A 19,239-nucleotide genomic window follows, 5' to 3' on the forward strand; every position below is an offset into this window, starting at 1 on the left:
GTGGATCTTTAGTATACGGAGCGTGATATTTCATAACACAGAGTTTGTTAACTTTTATGATGTAGTGTTGGTCATCTTGTTTGTTGACGTGTAGGAGAGAGAGAGAGAGAGAGAGAGAGAGAGAGAGAGAGAGAGTTTTGTTTGATATAATTTTCTGAATATTTTTTTACGTATCAGCATGATCGTTAGTGAATTCTTGGAAAACTACATCCACTAATTTACAATGGAATGAACATATTAGGTATCTCAAGGATGCTGTTTGACGATACAATACCTATATCATCATTACCATCATTATTATAAGTCATACGTCAAACCCATATTATAATTTATTATCACCCCATGGTTGTTGCCCCCCACGCGTGGCCACTAAGGAGCTTTAATATACCATTATACTTCCATGGTGGCCATGAATTCATGAGGTGAAGCCGGCGCCATGCGGTTCTAAGCGAGGAATCAAACACTCATTCTCCGTCATGGCCAGTGGCGGGAGAGAGGATGTTCAAGATCTCCTGGAAAAGTTGCACCATTATTCATCTGGGAATGAGCTGAGGAATGCAAGAAGCGCCAGAGACATAGTAGTGGACATATCAGAACACCTGGCTAAAGATTTATCACCTGTCCAGTACGGTAAGGTGTTATATTTGCAATTTGTGAATGGTGTCCTGAGCAACCATTGTTCGGGTGGTCAGTGCATGTCTTGACTCCCGATTACCTGCCTAGAATCGCGTGACACAATAGCAGAGGGAAAGAAGTAACTTTCTGAGGATAGGATTGATAATGAATGCAAGCGTGCTAGTCACCAAATAATAAAAACTATAACTAATAATACCGTGAGAAAGGACTGCGTGTGGCCATTACTGTGCTGAACATTGAATTTACTGTTGGCGTTGGCAAAGTCACTGCAGTTACATAGAGAAAAGTGACGGGCACAGATTGCAGAGCTGTATTAAAGACATCAACTCCAGTGTGACTTACCAGATGGTGATACTCGTGTGCTTGGTGGGTCCCGCAGGGTTATCGGTGCTTTGCCTTAAGAGGATAGTCTTGCAAGTAAAAAGTTAGATTTTATACATTTAGTTCCAAAGTAAATATTGACCAAGAATTAGAGGAAAAATAGTTTTTTGGACTTGTTTTGTAGTCAGCAGAGGCAGGACCCCACATTTTCAAGGTCTCATGGCATTCAGTCACTGATTAAGTGTCAGTTTGCCACTTAAGATCTGTGACTTCAGATTCATCTGCAGTGCACTAATGCCACTGGCGATTAATTAAGTGAAGAGTATCTAAACATTTTTTTTTTTTTTTAAGGAACAACAAAGGGAAGATGTGTGTATACCAATGATTTTGGGATTATTTGAGATAAATGAACAAGGGTCTTTCAGAGGCCAAGAGGAGAAACGGATGCAGTAGGACAGGGGTGAGGGCATATCATTACTTTCCTATTTTACTTTAGTAGTCTTAATAAAAAACAACAATGTGTACATTCCTGCTTATATATATATATATATATATATATATATATATATATATATATATATATATATATATATATATATATATATATATATATATATATATATATATATATATATATATATTTATTTATTTATTTATTTATTTATGCTTTTGTAATTGATTCTTTTCTTTCAGACTTGTTCCTGAGTCATGTATTTGGAGAGAAAGGAATTATTGCATTTGGCACCAGAGTCACAAAGGAACAAGCATTTGTAGATGTCAGGAACAGCACCCTTGATTTGATCATCACACTCCTCAAGAAAGACACAAAAAAGATTATAAAATATGTGGGTGATATCACAGTAAGTATGGTTTGTGCCCAAGCAGTGAAGGATATACTGCATGTTCTTTGTATTGTTAAATAGCCTGTATGTAAAGACAGACAGATAACCTGAGACTAGGTGATGTAGGAGTTAGTATGTTCAACTCACACCCAAGAGGCTCTGAGTTTGAATTCTGGTCTGAATGGAGGCAGATTAGCTTTATCTTTTTTCATGCTGTTATTTCTGTTCATCAAGCAGAGAATAGGTGCAGGACACAAGCTGAGGGGTTGTGATCTAGCTACTGAGCAGAAGTGGAAGGCCAGCAGTCCTGCCCTTCTAATGTTTTCTAATGTGGATGTTTATTTGTGCTTGTCACAAGGGACCAGAAATAATCTCTTACATTCACAAAGGAAAAAAAAAAAAAAAAAAAATATATATATATATATATATATATATATATATATATATATATATATATATATATATATATATATATATATATATATATATATATATGTAAATTAATATTGTTTGTATTATACATTATTTATTTCATATATATATATTTATTTATTTATTTAATTTATTTTTCAGAATTACACTTTGTTTCTTTACAATGCTGACAAGTCAACCAAAGTGTGTGCACATGCCCTTGAAGCCTTCTGCCTTATTTTGGAGAAATTTTCTTCACATGTCAGTGTTCAAGATATTAATTTGCATCAGCTTATTGAAGGAATTTGTATCCAGACTCAGAGGTACAAAGGATCCACAGGTAAGGAATGAATGAGTTTCAGTATTACAGTGTTTTAACTTATTTTATTATGTGTTGACATGATGTGCCTCTTTTTAATTTAACTATAAAGAAAACATCTAAGTGGTTAGGATATATTTTTGTTGATTTTAAAATAAGAACATAGTAGTGATGTTGATTTATGTATGCTTGTATGGAACTTTTAAAATTACTGTGATGAATATAGTTGACAGAATGACAACATAAGCTTAGGAAGCAGGACTACAGCAGAGGTAGAAGGGGAAGATAAAATTAAAATATTCACTGGAATGCACTGGAATAGTATATGCTTATGTGTATAGAGAGTTGGGAAGGTATTTGACCTGCAGTTAACTAATTTTCACCTCTGCATGACAAAATGCACCTGAAGTAGACATCTTTTTCCTTATCTAATTGATTATGTTCATAGCTTGCACTCAGTTTAGACTAAGAAAACTGAACTAGATTCTTTTACCTCAAGTAAATGTGTAAATTAAGAATCCATGTATATATTTTAACTTTAGATGGATTTTTCTCAATTACTGAGTCAGTGTAAAACAGATTTTTTGGTGTTTATAATTTCAGTGAACAGGAGAGTAAACTAAATCTCTTAATACAGGCAGAGAATGTCAGGCAGAGAATACTTTGGGCATGTTCAAGAAAAAAAAAATTATGTGAATGTAATTTAAAGCTAGATCCCAGAAAATTTAAAATCAAATAGTTTGTTCAGAAGGACCTGAGGGATCTATCCTTGTGGAAGGAGGCTTCTAAAGATTACCCTGACAAGGTGCCATTAGGTGTAGAATATATATTTACATAGGGATATGTGTGGAACTTTTCAAAATTATGATAAAAGCAGAACATATTATATGTGAGCTTGTGAGTGTGATAAATATATCAGTCTGTATTCTAGTTAAACTTTTACATACATGCTTTATGTAATTCAGTGAGGAATAATTTTTTCTTGATCCAGTATTACATCATCAACTTCGGACCCTTGGAATGCTTGCAAAGGTGTACCCTGAGAATGTTCGTTGCCACTCAGCCATGATATTGAAAATTTACAAGGATCATATTGCCAGACATGTAAGTACTGCATTAGCATCTGAAACACCAAATATTTATCAACATATTCAGCAAATTTTCTATCAACTGTTTAAAGAGTTTTGTCCATACCCAGGTTTTATTATGTTGTAATCAAATTCTTTGGTAATTATGAAATTTCAGGTTTTAAAAGTTTCACAGATTTATATATGTAGTAATTGAACTTAACCAATGACAATTTATTTCAGATGGGACAAAAAACAGACCTGATTGCTTTGGCAGGAGTACTTCGAGGACTGACCTTGTACCTTTTTCATTTTCCAGAAGGGATAGATGATGATCCCCTTTTATATAAAACTTTATTTGAACATGTTCGTAAAGCCTTGAATCCTAATCTGGATTTGCACCGGAGAGATGCTCAGAGAGGTAAGATACTTAAAATTATTATTTTGTTTTTTTTATAATATCCAAAGTGCAGTAAATAGGTGTCATTTTCTTCCTTGTGGTGGTTCAGACATATTAATGATTTGTATATGATGGAATATGATTGAGATCATTTGATTAGTTAAATGAGACAGAGTGCTCATATGCATACTGTATAACCCACAATCACATCCACATGCTTCCCCCCACATCTTTGTCTCAAGGCTTCTAGGGAAGAGAGGTCTAATCTCCACTGACCACAGTGCTTGAGTCAATTTTGCACCATTCAGGTGTTTGCATGTTTCCACATCAGGATCCAACCAGAACTAGTTCACTCCTAATGCATCATAAAAGACCCATTCACTTTCCCATGTCTGACTTGATCAACTAAAACCATAGATAGAATGCTTGTGAATGCAAATACAAACCTTGTGTACCAAAGTTGAAATAGGTATTGGCTTGTTAAACAAATAGATGATTTAATTTGGTTTATTTGTCTCTAAATAATCATAACACTATCATTCCAACAGCTGCTCTGGAATTGATCAGCAGCCATGGAGATAAATTTTCAGCTCAGCTATATGACCATTATGACACACTGTTCCCATGGTTCATTCAGTGGTGCTCCTCCAAGAATCGGGATGATTATAAGGCTGCAATTCCTGCTTTGGATACATTCATCACAGTACTCTCTAACATTTTAGAACTGCAGTCATCGGAAGATAAGAAGACCATTGAAATTTTTAAGGTATGGAAGATATTTTTATGGGATTGGATTATTTATACATAGGAGTGTGAGAAAATACAAAATTATGATATATCATTTTAAAAGGAAAATTTTAGAAAAAGATTAATAAACTTTTATTTTTCAGTGCTAGTATTAGGTTTCAGTACCTAAGTGTTCTCTTTTATTTTCAGTATCTTCTGCAGGAATATAATAAGATGCTTGAAACTGGTAAAAGTACTAATCAAGTTAGTCTGGCAGTGAAGGGCTATGGCTTGCTTTCAGGAGCCTGTCGTATTCTTCTCTCCCCAATGGAAGTTCACACAATGTTTTTGCAGGTCTTATCAGCAAGTCATCATGCCTTTTATCAGTAAGGATCAAATTTCTTAATTTATCCTGTTGCCCATTTCCTGAAACTCCATCAAGAGGGTAATCATGATGAAAGAATGTTCTTGTCTGTACCCTCCACTCTTGCATGTTCCATCTCCTTCAGCCTCTGCACTTAGGCCTACCTTGAGAAACAAAAATAGGTCTGCATTACACAGCCAAAAGTAATAAACAGACAAATCACTTGAAAATATGATCATATGAATATTTTTATAATGAACAGTTTTGTTACTTAATTTTCCTTTGTCCTTATTGTATTATAAAGAGTGCAGGCCCAAGAAATAGACATTAAGATACAGAATCCATTAAACTTTTCACCATTTTGAAGTTTTATGCTACATATTGTACTAATTTTGCAGAAAAAAATTGTGAGGAAGATGAGAGAGAGAGATTAGTGTGTGCAAATGATGCTTCCCTCATTATATGTTTGTGTTCTTTTTGATCATCAGGTCCAGTGAAATGCTTGAAAACAAGCTGTCCAACCTCCCTAGCTATATTGAGGCCCTGGCTGATATCATATGCAATATGAGTACAGTAAGTTAGTCACAGTATTAATGTCATACAGTTGTGTCATTACCTGAAATTTGCATAAACATAAGTAACACATACAGTGTATTTGTACCAGGGTTGTGTCCAATATATTTTGATCAAGCTCAGAGTGTAAATAGTTGTGAGTAACTACAGAAGGTGCAGAAGATGAATAACCTTATGTCAGCATAAGGAAACAAATAAAGATATAATAAAAAATAGTAATATTTTATAAAATTGAAGATGTATTTTTTTCCAAATACCTTAGTTGGGTTTCATTGGTTATACATCTTTCCATGATTATTTCAGATCAATGTTGGCATTGTTGAGAACATGCTGCAGCTGGCCCTGGCTCTTGTGGAGAATTTTCCATCTGTGTCGGTGTACAAAACTTTCCTGGCGTATCGGGCTTTGTTCAAGTTGTTTTATGCAATTCATGGTAAAGCTGAATATTTTCAAGATTTCATTCATTCTTTTGGTAAGTGTATGGAAAGATTACTGCAATTTTCATTTTATTCCTCAATAAAAGGTTGCATTATTCAAATTATACATTGCATAACTGCACCTTTTATGCACCAAATAATTAGACAAACATAAGATGTAATCATCCCTCTACTTCTCATACCTACCATGTACAGTCAAATATAATATATATATATATATATATATATATATATATATATATATATATATATATATATATATATATATATATATATATATATATATATTTAAATCAGCATGTAGTCAAGAGAAATTCTATTATTTCTATTGATTTTTTATTTATTTTTTTTGTATTTATTTATTTATTTATTTTTTTTTTTTTTACAGTGTATAATTCAATCATTCACACATGTTCACATGCCCCGGAAATTGATTCTCTGAAGAAAGAGAGTGAGTTATGGAAGGAATCCAATGACAGTGAGGAAAGTGGAGGAAAATGGGAGGGTTTTAAGAAAGAAGCTGTAACCTACAAGAACTATTTGCCTCTCTGGAAGGCCATCATGATGCCAGAGAAAGTGAGCTATGTAAAAATTCCAGGTAAGCTTATATACATTTTCATGAAATATTAATATATTATTAAATTTGAAGTTTACATTTACTTATAATGTGTTCATATTTCCAGGTGTTTCAACTACCATATTGACAGAAATCAGCTCAAAACTATATTCAGAATATATCACATCAACAATTGAAATAGCTGAAAAGTTGGACTTATCTACATTTAAGCAAGAAGAAATTGAAACAGTAAGTAATACACATGTAAATTGAAAAAATAAGTAATGCCTATATAAATTGAAATTAAGTAATGTTCATATGTATATATATATTTTTTATCTGCTCAATCTAAATATTTTGTTCCTTAAATGTATTAATGCGGTTACTAATTTATCTCCTTTACAGAATGACACTACAAGTGATGACAGTGATGTCGCTACTTCAGACCCAATTTCTGGATTAAGTGCTAAGACTCCTAAAGATTTTCAGGTGAGAGAATTTTGCTAGCTTAAGGAATACCAATACTGTAGATCCCTGGTTTACTTGAGAGGTTTGTTCCCCTTAAAAAATCAGGCTCTCAATGTCCTTGTTGTTTGTTCTCAAAGTATTCCTCCCATTGGCTTTGATGATGTATGTGTTCCTCTTACAAGGATGTCAAATGCCTCACTTTTGGGCAGATTTTTGGTCTTCATAAACAAGCCAAACAGGGATTTCATGCTATATTATGTTAATTCTCTGATTTCTCTTACTGTCACGTTAATTGGAAAACTCGATACTAAAATATAGCTGATTTTAGAGAGCGTGACACCTATCCAATGATATTTTATACAATAATTTACTTCCTATGTGTGCATGCATGGAAGCAAGAGTACGAGGGGAAAAAATTTAGACATGTAATTTTTTAAATGTTGTAATTGATTAACATCATCATGGGTAGTTACAAATAATTTTTATATATTATGTTTTCTGCAGGTTTACATGAATGTTATAGCACTTTTGGAAGAAGTCTTACCACTACAGTATGAAGACCAACTCCAAGGTCATGTCAGTCGTCTTTGCTGGTTTTTCATTCGCTGCTCTTCTGAACAACCACTTGTCTCAGCTCACTATACTTCCCTCACCACAATTCTTGTGTGTGCACAGAAGATGCACTACTTTGAGAAGACAAAGGTATTTGTTTTTAATTTACGCATGCAAAGTTCAGGATTGATTCTATCATGTTGGTTTTCTTTTGCTAGATCATCAGGTGATTGAGTGTTACTCAGGGTGAAGTTCTTAGAAAGAGGTGTTAGACATAAATAGGTGTATTAGATGCCTTTTGAAAATGACAAAGAAAAAAGTAGCAAGTGGTATGTATGGAGACATTGATAATTGTAGAGGATGTGACTGTGTGTGACCCCCACAAAACACTTAGGCATAATCATTGAGAACCATTATGGTAACTTGCTCCAACCCCTTTTTCCCTAAAGGATCCAGAGGTGGAGACATTGATTCACCTGATCACCAGCTACGTGAAGGATGTGCTGCAACGGTGCCGGCAGTTAAGGGACCAACTCCTTGCATCATGCCTCACGCTCATTCTGAAACTTCCTGTCTGCATAGTTATAGAGATCTTCCCAAGATTAATAGTTCCATTACAAGTAGGTTCATTACAGTTTTATATTGCTGAAAATTTTACTTGAAAGATATTCAAGAATATGTATTAATTTTTTCATGGAAATGTTTCTTTCCATAATTCCATGTGAGTGTTATTTGCTTATTTTATGTTGTACCCCTAGATGGCCTTACATCTGGGTGTTAGCTACTTACCACTGGCTGAAGTGTGTATAGCTGCTCTTTGCAAATGGACTCACATTTTGCCCAGTGATACACTCCACCAGCATCTTCCAGCAGTGCTCCCTCTCCTCCTCCCATACCTGCGCTCCAAAGGTGACCAGTAACAATAGTTTGGGAGTTGCATGAATGACATGGTAATTTGAAAAATGGCTTCAGTTTCTTTCTCAAGGGAATTTCATAAAGATCTCTACATGACTGGCATTCTCTTTATTCATTGGGTGAATTTTTGCATAGTATCAGTTTCATAACCATTGAGGCTCATCATAGGTGCAAGGCAGCAAGATTGCCAAAACACTGCTTCCCAGCTAGGTATTGGAAGTGGAAGAAAAGATTAGCATTAAGATACTCTAGTTGGAGGCAGTATCACATTAGCAACAAGAGATACTCTGGAAGGTAGTATCTCATTAGTAACAAGAGAAAGTCCTACTGGAAGCAGTATCTCAGCCGAGCTTCACCTTGCAACTCATGCTGTTATCACGTCTTTTAAGGTGGAATGAATGTGGAGCATGCGGTGAATATTAACTATTATATTTTAGTTTTTTTTTTAACTCATATAGTGAGATTCTGGCCCCAGGTTAATACTACACTGTAATAGCCATTCAGCAGTGACCTTTTTAAAAGAGGTAGTTATATATTAAGGAATGTTAATTGTGTAATGTCCAGTTGCTTTTCTTGCATTTATATTATAATGTTCCTTTTATTCGGCAAATATTTGTCAATAAATTTTTAATTGCACTGGTTTTAATCTTATTTGAATATATATATATATATATATATATATATATATATATATATATATATATATATATATATATATATATATATATATATATATATATATTAATTGCATTCATTTTCAGAGACTGGAGAAGTTGAAGTGCAAACAAGGGTTATTACTGTGAAAATGGCATATGCAAATCAGAGACGGAAAGTTGATCAGAAGAAAATACTTGCTAGCAAACAGGTATTTATGTTATTGCAATTATAAATGAAGTATCAGTATAATTAAAGAATTTTGTTTGTATATATATATATATATATATATATATATATATATATATATATATATATATATATATATATATATATATATATATATATATATATATATATTATATATATATATTTGTTCATTTGTTTAGCAGTTGAATTTGGATGCTTTGTCTTGCCTGTGTTATTGCACAGGGATGTCTACCTATTTTATAAGATGGTATATGTATTTTGCTTTTACATTTAGCTGTTTCCTTAATGTGGGGTGGCATCTGAAGGAAACTGATGGTAGGATTCTAAAGTAACATAATACTTGACTTTAAAAATCCTATCTCTAATAGGTATGAAATTGAGATTCCCCCTTAAAAGGAGGTGCCAGCATGTATTTTATAGTTAGTTTGTATTCAGAGACAAGACTTAGTATTTTATCCTTTTATAGGAAATATTGTAGTTAAGAAAAATGTTTCTTGGTGTAAAAGATGCTATATATGGAATATCTGTAACTAGTTTATTCACATTTTCAGAACTTCGGAAACTAAATTCAGCTAAAATTATGGGATATTACTTGTTTGTCTCAAAAATTAAATTCAGCTGAAATTATGGAATGTTACATGTTTGAAATTGTATAGTTTAGTCCAATATGTTAGGTGAAATTGAATATAATTCATTATTTATTTTTGTAGGTTGACGCTACAGCAATGAAAAGGGTTCAGTCATTAATTTTGCAACTGATTGGTGGGCTGGACCCTAGCCTGGGTCAGTATGTTATCCCTCAAGATGCTGACTCCTTGGCTGCAGCTGCTGTGTGCTGGGACAGCCAGAAACACATTAGGTTTGCCATGCCATTTGGGCAAGCCAAAATTGATATTTATCTTGGTAATGAAAACATCTCTTTGCACTAAGAAATGTAGCGCATAATTTTAAAATCATAATATTGTTAAGCAATTTTGTTAGATATTTCTGTGATAGATTACAATTTTTTTTTCTCAGATTTTCATTGTTTTTTGTTTGAGAAATCATATTTTCTGAAATAAGAATACTGTAGAAAGGAATGAGGGTGAATTGTGAGATAGTTTAAAATGTCATAATATTGTTTGCACAATATATATTGAAAGAGATATACAGAATTGGGTTAATGTAGAAGGGAAATTTTAACATAAAGCATGGTAACATTTGAAAATTGCAAAAATATAAGGCCATGCCATGCTGATGTAATTATTGTATGGGAAAGAAATGGAGGCATGAAAATTAAAAGAAAAGTAATGCATATAAAGGCACAAAGAAAAGATTGACTGACTGCAAGTGTTGAAATTAGACTAACTCCTATAATGGTCTTTAGGAGACTTAGATGGTGTTGCCTCAAGGTCATGGCTATGAAATAAGTTTGTAGATAATGTCTTTACTTAGTGATTGAAAGGTCTTAATGGATAAAGAACAAATAGAAAGATATCAACATTTTAAGACTGAAATTAGTCTCTAGTTAGATGACCATCCTATTTTTTCCTGAGCATGAAGTAGATATTGAGTTAATATTAATTTATTATGCAAGTTTCTATTTGTATACTCAATATGTTTACTTCTTTTTTCTTTACAGATGACCTTCTTCCCAGAGTTGTAGATCTTGCCTTAAATTCAAGTGACAGACAGACAAAAGTTGCAGCCTCAGAACTTTTGCATTCCATAATAATTCTCATGATTGGCACAGGTAAATATGATACATGATTTAATTTGATTTAATTTATGATTCATAATTTTAGCTTGAATTTAGATTTCTTTGCTGGTGGTATATTTGCATTTAGCCTGCCTTAAAGGAAAGTGATTCCTTGAATGTTTTAAGATATTATCTTTACCTGCTCATTGCCAGATTTTTTTATAAATATTTTGAGACACCTGTAGTTCATTCTAGCTCTTTCCCTGGTCTGCTTATCTGGTCTAGACTGATCCACCATGGTTACTGGAAGGTGTAGAGGCACAGCACCAGCAACATTTCTTTATTCTTGGTTATGTTTTGTAAATTACAGGAATCGTATCTTTAGACCATTAAAACAGCTTCAGCTTCTCATTTTGTTTCTCTCTCTCTCTCTCTCTCTCTCTCTCTCTCTCTCTCTCTCTCTCTCTCTCTCTCTTTACTTTTTTTTACTTTATACTTTACTGAATACTTTACTTATTTAATTTTAATCATTTATTTATTTATTTATTTATTTATTTTATTTATTTTTTTTTATTCAGGTTCTCAGCAACAGGAAGGTATTCAGGCCAAATATCCAATGGCTGCCCTGTACCACCACATTTTCCAGGCCATGCTGCAACTTGCCTGTGACCCTGACCAAGTCACTCGCCAGCTCTTCTTCACACTCACTCACCAGACAATTCACTGGTTTACCAACAATAAAAAAAATGAAAATCCAGATACTGCAGTTCTCTTGGAGTCCATAATGGTAATCTTGCACATAATTTTTGCTCTTATTTCTGCTGCAGCAATCCTTTTATAGAAATAAAAAAATAGGTGTAAATTTTAAATTCAGAAAGTTTAGTAGTAAGAGAATAGATGAAAATTTACCAAAATGTTTAGATAATAGAGAGGATCAGAGGAATGAAGAATTCATGAGTGATCAAGATTGCTGAAGATTTCTTTTGGTGTGAACTATATAATTAGCAATAAACTGGTAGTGAAGCAAAACTAACATTAGTTAATTATGTAATTTTTTATAATGCTTATAAGAGCATTTAATGATAAAGGTAAAGGTTACAGTATTCCAATTTCTAATAATTTAGATAAGTTAGGCTACAACTAGATAGCAAGAGGACCTGAATTGTAATTGACAATAAGTGCTATGAGTGTTATTTGTAAAGGTACAAGTAATCTAAAAGTGTATATATATATATATTTTTTTTATTAATTAACTAATTAATTAATTTATTTACTTATTTATATATTTATTTATTTATTTATTTATTTATTTATTTATTTATTTATTTTATTTTTTTTACCAGGATGGAATAGTGACTGCCAACAATCCAGCTTTGAGAGATGTCAGTGCCCAGTGTCTGGCAGAGTTTGTGATATGGTCACGCAAGCAATCTCGTGAGAAGAACCAAGCATCATTGAACTTAAAATCAATTCTCAAAAGGATATTCTCTTTATGCAAGCATCCAAGCGCTTTTAAACGTCTAGGTAAATATTTTAATGTTTCATATGTAAGCTATATTGGTCATAAAGTTTGTAAAACCTGTATATAATGACTATGATTATTGTAGTATCAGTGTTCATATGTAGTGATATGATCCAGAACATAAAAGATATTTAAATTTCAACACTTTATAGTGGTACACAGCATCTCTGTGGTGTGGTATCTAGTGTGTCAGGTTACAGATCCTCAGGCCCTGGCTCGAATCCAGGCTGGGGCAGTTTGTGCACATCTCAGCCAGCTGTTCATCCTTCCTTTGGGTTGATTAGTAAATGGGTGCCTGGGGAACATAAACTGTGGAAATGCAGATGTCATAGTGGTCCTGTGTCTTGGGGATAAGGGATATTGTTCACCACAGCCTCAGAGATGAAGATGAGTGTTGAGGCCATGCACAGCTGTAGCACATGCCTCCAACTTTACCTTTACCTTGCAAGGAATACAGTACATAAATACAAAAGGATAGCTGACAGTAGCAGGATAAGTTACAGTATTTTATTTTATTTTATTTTATTTATTTATTTATTTATTTATTTATTTATTTATTTATTTATTTATTTATTTATTTATTTATTTATTTGCTTACGCAAAACTGTATAACTCATCCATTGTTCCAGGTGGATCACTGGCTTGGAACAGCATATATCGTGAGGTGCGGGAAGATTCCTTGGCAGTGGAGACATGGACTCTGGAAATATTAAGTCATTTGATGTCAGCCCTTGATTTGGCCCATAATGATGATCTTGCTTTGGGTACTCATGAACAGACCAGGGCAGCAATTCTGCATGTGAGACGCATTTTGATAGTGAGAAAGGAACTATTCTGGAAGGTCAGTGAATTGTATGGCAAAATATATTGTGCATGCAACTTGTGTTGACTAAAATTTACAAAGCATAATAGTTGCAGCACATTTTTTAGTGATGCATTGACTTTGATAAGAATATTTAGTAATGAAATTGATTTTGGTAGTTTTTGGTGGATATTCTTTCTTGTTAGCTAGTATAAGGAGAAATCTATTTGAATTATTATTAATGTAGTCTTGATAATAACAGACGTCATCAAATCGTAGGATTCCAGTTGACTTTGAAGGTGGGACTTTTGAAGACATGTTACTTTGGTTATTGGAGCAATGTGGCAGCCCCAAGACCCTTGTGAGACATATGAGCATGGAACTTCTAGAGTCTCTGGCACCTCACAGTAAAGGTAAGTCATATGTGTGTTGCAGAATAATGGAGTGTATCATTATGAGATTGGTTGCTGCTCGGTAGTTCTTAGGAACAGGCATCAGATGTAGACATAAATTTTTTCTTTTTACAGTTGATAATTTTGCCACAACTCTGATTTTGGGTCTTATATGATCATTCCCATCTACTATGGAGGGTTAGATGGTCTGATTCTGTATGTGATAACACAGGGAACTTTTTAGAATGATGCCTTTGTGGAGAATTATGTTGTCCCCCCAGAACCTACATCTCCCTTTGCTGGGGAAGACAGGGTTGATAGGAAGCATGTGAACATGGAGCAATAATTTGAAAGATGACCAGCTTCCAGCAGAACTCAAACTCGTGTCACCAAGATCACCACATCCAAGTGCTGACCACTCAGTTACCACCTCCCATATTGAGAACATAGGAAAGGGAATGTAACTTACTCGCCTAAATGGCAAGTTGTTTGAATGTGGAGAGGGAATTTTCATGTTTGGAAAGTTTGTTTTGTACTAGAGATGCAAGTGATCATGTAATTATGAGAGTTAGAAATGGATGGAGGAGGCTTAGGAAACTAGCTTTTGTTGACTTATGGGAATCTCTTAGATTTTATTGTCCTTTATATGAGCTACTGCTATTTGCTGGTTAGGCCTGGTATTGAAGGAGAATGATATTTGCAAGCTAAAGCAGGTACAGATGAGGTTTATCAGATGATTATGTATCATGTGACTCAACAAAAAACCTGGCATCAGAGATAATGAACAGAGAGAGACAGTGGGAGTTAACCATATTGCTTGTTCCCAGGCTTGGTTTATAGATATATAGAGGATGTGTCTCTGTATTTCCTGTGTGTCATAAATGACTTTTAAAAAGAGTGAGAGGACTATTAACTCCATCATTTATATGTTTGTGCCTGTGACAAGAAGGCATATAGGAGGTGAGGATGATTGAGAAATTTTAAACTAGATACTTTGACATGAAATTTCCATTCTTGACTTTGATAAATAAGTAGATATATCATGCAGGAAAATAACTCTCTTAAAGTGAGCTCAAATGCATTACCTCTGTAGTAAAATATTAGTGGATATTTTTAAATAAGAATATTTTTATTTATTTATTTATTTATTTATTTATTTATTTATTTATTTATTATTATTATTTTTTTTTTTACAGTAGTTGCAATTTATGCTTTGCCATCTTGCCTATATGTTTAGGCTCTACATACATCAATATGGCTTTCTTTCTGCTATCTAGATTATACATCTGTCCATAAGTTTATTGGACAACAATTGGAAAAGCCTGAGAGCATAAAGAAGCTGGTGGATATTATTGAAGGAGGTGGACAGGCAGGGTTGGGTATCAAACACCACACAGAACCAAATTCTCTTGCCACTGCTGAAGTTCCAGGAAATCTTATGAATATTTATTTTGAGGTATGTGTATTGTACTTTATAGATGTTTATTACTGTTATATGGAAGATTAATAATGGAAATTATGTCAGAAGTTTCTTTCTTTCTTTTAACCAGTGGTTATTAATGATTTCATTAAAAAATACATGGAAATATTTTAGTTGAAGGATTGAATGTTTATAAAACCTAACTGAACTATTCTTGGAATGAGACTTAATTATGATATGCAGTTCTTTAATATTTGTTCAGTATTTTTAATTGTTGATCATTTTTCTTTTGTAGGCTTTACTAGCTGGCCTAGATGGCTATAGCTGGCTGATTGGAAAAGGGATTGTTCCAGCAGACAAACTGTTAAAATGCAAAGAGAGCAGGATACTCCTTGCCTCTTCTTACTTCCTTCAGAACATTGCCACAAAGTCACTGTCTCAGTATGTCAAAGATAACATCAGAGTATCTGAAACTGGAGCAATAAGAAGTCCACTTGAATATGAAGCTTCAAATAAGTTGAAATGTACAGTGGTTGTGCGACTGTTTGATTTTGTTTGTGTCTTGCTGCAAGATGGAGTACAATCTGTACAACTCCTAAATGAATACTCCATCTTTACTGCAGAAATGTATGGGTTAATTCTTCAGTGTGTTCTGAACCCATCCAGTGTTGGATTTGATGTTAAAGACACAGAAGTCACCAAACACTTACCCTCACGTATGGAAGAAGTACTAAAAGTTATGCAAAAGAAAGTTCCTAATATAGTATCTGCAGCCTTTATCCAAACTCTTGAAAAATATTTAGGAAGTCCCCAGTATGATGTTTTGGAAACATTTACATCACCATTGGCTGAAGGAGTTAATGTTCCCTTAAAAAGCCAGCATGTCATTGAAGGCCTTCAGACCTTACAGAGAAGTGGCTGGCTGGCACAGTGTTCTGTGGTATGTGTATACTATTTTCATTGCTTGTTATTTTGAACATTCCTGTTTTACAAACTGATGTTTCAAGATTGATAAGTGCACTAGTATTCTACTCTAGGATTGTATCTGATTTTAGTAAAAAGTATGTGTATACTTCACAAAATATTGAGTAAATTTGTAGTGTCAAATAGTAACTCTTATGAACATTATGCTTACAATTTAACTTTTTTTATGATCATTATTCACTGTCAGTCATTTGCTGATTCATTTAGCTTCTTTTTTCAGCATGCATGATTGATTTAAATTAAAAACCTTTGCAACTCATCTTGCAACCAAAAAAAAAAAAAGTAATTAGACAAAGGATGCTATATGATTTAAAAGAGTGACAATCATACATTCCAGATAAGAAAGTCTTTGGCATCTGAGCTGATCATGTGGGTGTGCAACTCTCTGTTCATGTATGGCAGTGCATCAGCTCCACACCCAACTCAGTTGCCTTTCCTACATGTTGTTCTAGATTTTGCTGTTACTCTTGACTCACAGGTGAGTGAAAATTGTACTTATTAAGCAAAAATCATTATTTTCAACATTTAATACATGTTTTGTAATGCATTTGAGATCCTGTTTAAATATTAAACGCTAAATATCAAAAGTCAGCATCACTAAATTTTATTAATTGCAAATGTGTGTATTTTAAAGTTAAGTCAGTGTGATGTGAACAGATACACACAAGAAAGTGAAGACCAGTTTGTCATTTATGTGGTTGAAAACACACACACACACACACACACACACACACACACACACACACACACACACACACACACACACACACACACACACACTCTAACATTTTGGGAGACATACTTTTTAAGCACTTACCAGAGGTTCATTCTCTTTATGATTCTCTCTGCCGGGCAGATTTGTTAACAGTTACACCATGGTCGCCTCCTGGTGGCAACACTCACATATATATATATATATATATATATATATATATATATATATATATATATATATATATATATATATATATATATATATATATATATATATATATATATATATATATAAATTATATGTGAGGGAGGGTAGTCACCATGAGGCACCCATGGTGTAATGGTTAACATGTCTACCTGGCAAGTGGAAGGTCCTAGGTTTGGTCCCTGGGCAGTGCCTGCCTTTTCTGATGAACCCTTTACTCTGACAATATAAAGACAAATTACTTTCCTTATCATTACAGTCTAATATAATAGTATATTCACTGGGGAAGAAAACAGCATCATACAACAGGTGTTCTGATTTCAGGTGCTTGAACTGCTGGTGAAACAGGTCACAAATATGGAAGATGTTAAAGGTGTCACTGGACAACAGATTGAAAAGGGATTCCATATTTTAAATGTTCTTGGCAACAAGATAATACCACACATCTTGCCTTGCTGTGACCTGATTGTTACCACATTACTGGAACTTGTTAAGGAAGGAAAATTTCTTGAGGTGATGAGCTTCAATGGCATGTTACTGAACACACTCATAAGGAATTCTGAACTTCGGAAAAAGTATGTTGATTTTAATGCAGTTTCCATGGTATTGAAATAAATACATAACAATAGGGTATTGTATTATGAAATACTGAATTGCAGATATGATGATATTCTTTGAAGATTGAAAAAAAATTGGCTTAGAAGATGTTTATAGTATAATTTCTAATATATCTGAATTGATTGTTGAAGGCACTCAGTAAAGGTGGTCCAAGCTTTCCTGCACCATTGGTCTACATACTCCACTGAAGCTGGGAAATCAAGCATCCATCAGGAGTCAGTTTTAGACTTGTTGTCTTCACTTTTCTTAGTAGACCGAGAAGGTACTATGAAGGCACACTGTTCTGCTGAAGATGCTGGTGTGTTAAAGTTCTACAGAAGGCTTTTGATAGAAGATAAAGCAACACTCAGTATGAAAAATAAGGCCTTGAAGCTTCTACCATTTTTCCTTACCATGTCTAAACAAGTTTCCAAGTCCATCAGGTATGTGTGGATCCCCTTAAAAGACAGAAGCTTATATGTGGATAAATTCTACATTGTGGATCTTGTACTAAGTGTTTTGTTTCATTTCAAGAAATGTAATTATACATTATATTTTCAGTGAGGATTTGGAAATGGTTAGCTTCAAACATTTCCCCATGCAGTCCTCAGAATTTCCAGTTGGAGGATCTCGTGATCGAGATTATCATCAAGCCCTGAGTGAAATACTGACTGCTCTTGAGCTGTCATTATCTTTAGAACTTCTGAAATTCATTCTCCAGTAAGTTTTCCTCTAGTAATCTTTGTGATTTTTTTCTTGTGTTCCAGATTTCATGTAAATGATAGTATTTGGGATCATCGGACATTTCCAAACCTCATATGATCCACTTGCATGTTCATTTTATTTCATTATAAGAATAAACTCATATATGAAGTGTAAACAGCTTTTATGAGATGCAAACAGCTTGTCAGTGGGTTCTCAAGATTTCCTGCATCAGCTGATTATGCGAGTCTTTGTGAAGCATTGTGGATGGTGACCATGTGGATGTAATCTTCTTTTCTCTTATGCACCCTTCTTTTTATCCACTACAGTGGTGTATAGTGTATTGTATGAGTATGTTAGTGATGGATTGAGAGAATGGATTATTGCTGAATAAAGAAGTAGGTTGATATTTGAATAACATAAACCTAAATAATTTTAAAGATCTCTGTAGGTTAGAGATATCAAATTTCTTTTTTAATATCTAATTTATATAATCCAAAAGACTGTAATTTTGACTATGACTTTTTTATTTTGTTTTGTAGGCCTCTTTGTTTATGATTGCCATTTTGAAAACTTTCTTTGAATTTACAGAGTGTTCTGTAATGAAGATAAGCACCGGTATGAGGAAGCATTTAATGAATCAATGGAGAAATTCATCAAAAGGCAACAAGTTTCCAAACAGATTGATACCTTAAGATTTGTCTATGACATGTATGCAAATCAGTCACATCTCAAGCAGAATTTAAGGTATGATTATATATATATATATATA

General features: G+C 33.6%; 1 protein-coding gene across 1 annotated transcript in view; it reads left to right on the plus strand.

Annotated features, from left to right (window-relative positions):
* The first annotated feature begins 479 nt into the window (after nt 1-479).
* Nucleotides 480-19,239, plus strand: part of LOC135107911 (DNA-dependent protein kinase catalytic subunit-like) — a 35,948-nt gene continuing 17,188 nt past the window's right edge. The window contains exons 1-29 of the mRNA XM_064018290.1: nt 480-630; nt 1,651-1,817; nt 2,373-2,550; nt 3,521-3,633; nt 3,840-4,017; nt 4,545-4,762; nt 4,933-5,108; nt 5,575-5,659; nt 5,963-6,131; nt 6,485-6,694; nt 6,780-6,901; nt 7,058-7,141; nt 7,625-7,822; nt 8,122-8,292; nt 8,431-8,581; nt 9,349-9,452; nt 10,162-10,354; nt 11,073-11,183; nt 11,708-11,916; nt 12,473-12,653; nt 13,281-13,492; nt 13,716-13,866; nt 15,123-15,301; nt 15,561-16,205; nt 16,587-16,727; nt 17,493-17,743; nt 17,918-18,208; nt 18,327-18,485; nt 19,059-19,214. Coding sequence (XP_063874360.1) covers nt 3,550-3,633; nt 3,840-4,017; nt 4,545-4,762; nt 4,933-5,108; nt 5,575-5,659; nt 5,963-6,131; nt 6,485-6,694; nt 6,780-6,901; nt 7,058-7,141; nt 7,625-7,822; nt 8,122-8,292; nt 8,431-8,581; nt 9,349-9,452; nt 10,162-10,354; nt 11,073-11,183; nt 11,708-11,916; nt 12,473-12,653; nt 13,281-13,492; nt 13,716-13,866; nt 15,123-15,301; nt 15,561-16,205; nt 16,587-16,727; nt 17,493-17,743; nt 17,918-18,208; nt 18,327-18,485; nt 19,059-19,214 — 4,829 coding nt within the window. The 5' untranslated portion in view covers nt 480-630; nt 1,651-1,817; nt 2,373-2,550; nt 3,521-3,549. The remainder of the gene's footprint in view (nt 631-1,650; nt 1,818-2,372; nt 2,551-3,520; nt 3,634-3,839; nt 4,018-4,544; nt 4,763-4,932; nt 5,109-5,574; nt 5,660-5,962; nt 6,132-6,484; nt 6,695-6,779; nt 6,902-7,057; nt 7,142-7,624; nt 7,823-8,121; nt 8,293-8,430; nt 8,582-9,348; nt 9,453-10,161; nt 10,355-11,072; nt 11,184-11,707; nt 11,917-12,472; nt 12,654-13,280; nt 13,493-13,715; nt 13,867-15,122; nt 15,302-15,560; nt 16,206-16,586; nt 16,728-17,492; nt 17,744-17,917; nt 18,209-18,326; nt 18,486-19,058; nt 19,215-19,239) is intronic.

The sequence above is a fragment of the Scylla paramamosain genome, chromosome 16 (assembly GCF_035594125.1).
Source record: "Scylla paramamosain isolate STU-SP2022 chromosome 16, ASM3559412v1, whole genome shotgun sequence".
Taxonomy (NCBI): Eukaryota; Metazoa; Arthropoda; class Malacostraca; order Decapoda; family Portunidae; genus Scylla; species Scylla paramamosain.